This window comes from Limulus polyphemus, unplaced genomic scaffold, assembly GCF_000517525.1.
Source record: "Limulus polyphemus unplaced genomic scaffold, Limulus_polyphemus-2.1.2 Scaffold865, whole genome shotgun sequence".
Taxonomy (NCBI): domain Eukaryota; kingdom Metazoa; phylum Arthropoda; class Merostomata; order Xiphosura; family Limulidae; genus Limulus; species Limulus polyphemus.
Genome location: NW_013666475.1, coordinates 39,152 through 41,601, shown reverse-complemented (window position 1 = coordinate 41,601; position 2,450 = coordinate 39,152). Strand labels below are relative to the sequence as shown.

At 30.3% G+C, this 2,450-nt stretch overlaps 1 protein-coding gene across 1 annotated transcript in view; it reads right to left on the bottom strand.

Annotated features, from left to right (window-relative positions):
• Window positions 1-2,450, bottom strand: part of LOC106460933 (phospholipase DDHD2-like) — a 55,518-nt gene that overhangs the window by 17,260 nt on the left and 35,808 nt on the right. Inside the window, exon 13 of the mRNA XM_013920690.2 lies at window positions 1,372-1,383. Within this exon, the coding sequence (XP_013776144.1) occupies window positions 1,372-1,383 (12 nt within the window). The remainder of the gene's footprint in view (window positions 1-1,371; window positions 1,384-2,450) is intronic.

The window sequence follows — 2,450 nt, the reverse complement described above, 5'->3', positions numbered from 1 at the left end:
ATATATATATATATATATATATATAGGATCTATTTCAAGAAGACTGGTGGAGCATGTTAAGAAGCACAGTTTACCACGAAGTGTGGTAGTGTCTAACATTCTCAAACATGCATTAGAATGTAGCAATACTCCAGTAATAATCGAGTTTTTTTTTTTAATAGCTACGAGGTCAGTCAAATTCACCAACCTTGTATAGTTTGTGTAGAAAAATAATACTGATAAAATACAAAGTTTTACTGAAAAAAAAACGTTTGAAATGTATTTAGGAGGTTTAAGAAATTATGCAAATGACATTTGAGATTTTTGAGATGAAAAGTATTTTTAATTTGAACATGAAAATCCTTTTGCACTTGGACTGGTCAAAAAAGACTCGATATATTCACAGTCAAATCTTTAGTAAAAATATTTCATTAAAAACTGATTTTGTGTACAAACAACCTGTAATGTTAACTAAACTTCTGCCATATTTTGTGAAGGTACACATACTGTATTAAAAGTTAGTGTTAAAACTATATACAAGTGAAAATGGTCACAATGTCTGTCCTTGGGACTGAGCCTGTATTGAGAGTTTGTAAATGGCTCAATGCTAAATGTGCAGTGCATGTACTATCTATATGTACTCTAGTCTAGTTGGCTAGGCTGTGGGCTGTGAAAATACTGTATGTGCCATTTGGTGGGAATTTCAAAGAAATGAACATCAGCCTTAGCTTTAGTATATCAAACTGAAACAATCGGCACTTTCACTGTGTTGTTGGAGGTCTCGAAGGCAATATACAAGAGAAAGGAATGATTCACATGTTATGCTGAGCAAAGAGAAAAGTGATTCACAACTGGGTTGTTTTGATTTGCAAATTGCAATACGAACTTGGATATTTTGTCCCCTCCATAATTCAACAATATCTCATGAGGTTCACTCAGCTTTAATAGGAGATTTAAGTTAGTCCTAAGTTACACTAAAAAGATGATGCAAAATAATCATTATAATAAAAATAGATATATTAACAATTTTTAAGGAATAAAGTATATCTTATTTATGCAACATAAACACTAGTGGTTTGCCTCATGCTCTTTCTCCTAAATTCTCTGTTCCTAGAATAACTTCAAATCAGTATATGGAAACCTTAATATAATCCTCCCTAACAACATCTTGAAATTGATGAAAGCCAATTACATAGCACTGGCAGTGTAACTTTATGGTAGCTGTACATTTGAGATAAATTACCACATGTTACTGTTTAACTAGACATGAGTGACAAGACAGTACAGATAGTACAATAAAAACTAACAATAATAAAAGTAATAAATAAATAAATAATAATATAGTACTGTTATTAAAATTTTCAATTACCAATGAAATTAAAATCAACTTACCACAGGGTCAAACTGTATTGGCCATCAGGGTTCATGAAGTCAAACAAAAAGAAAGATATTAGAACACAAAGTAAATAAACACACTAAAAAGTTGTGCTTCTAAACACTTACTATTTTTAAATAACCCATGATTCATAAATGTTACAAAAAATTATCATACAGGTAGCTTAAAGTATTTAAACTAAAAACATTATGAAACAGTTGTGAATTTTAGTTCTGAAAAAATGCTTTAACCTTTATTCTCAGTTTTACTTTTGTTGTGAAACCCAATTACTTATGTAGTCACAAGTTTCCACTTGATGATCTGCCCATTTTAAAATTATATAACAGCCAAATGTGTGTCTGTTATGCTCTGTATCTCTTGAACAAATAACTATAGGAAAAAAAAAATGTATATCAATATGCTTATTATGAAGAGTACATTACAGTAAAATTATTATTTTTTTGAAATTCTTAAAGTTTCATATCAATATCAGCATTGATCCATCAGTCTTCATATGTGCTGAATGTTCAATCTGAGAAGAAACTTATTAAGAACAAAAATATTTTTTTTTGGGAGAGAATTTCAGTGAAAAAAAAATGAGACTTCTTCCTTCGATTGATTGATTGAAATATTTTAAAGACAGGAGCATGAATGGTAAAGGCACACAAAAAGAGTAACGTGTTTGAGTATATATTTGTTATTCTTTGGTTTATATATTACCTTGTTGGTATTATATACATACATGATTTTATTCTACCATACCAACTAAACTGATATTATTTCAACTGAATATCTCCCTTTTGACACTTTTTATAGAAACAACAATTGTCAAAAAGCAATCACTTCAGTAGTAGTACTTTTCTTGCACTCAGTAAAATCACAAGGATTGGTGGAATCCAGCAGAAAAAAATTCCCAAGGCTACTTAGCGAACCTGAGTGCTCAATTATGCTGAATGCACCCACTGCATGAAAAAACAACATAGCATTGCAATCAGTCTCCTTTGCTTGAATAACAAATGCAATTTTCCTTGATGAAATAGCACATGGAATAAAAAAAAATACAGTTGTAAACAGCTCACTAGACAATCATATTGCA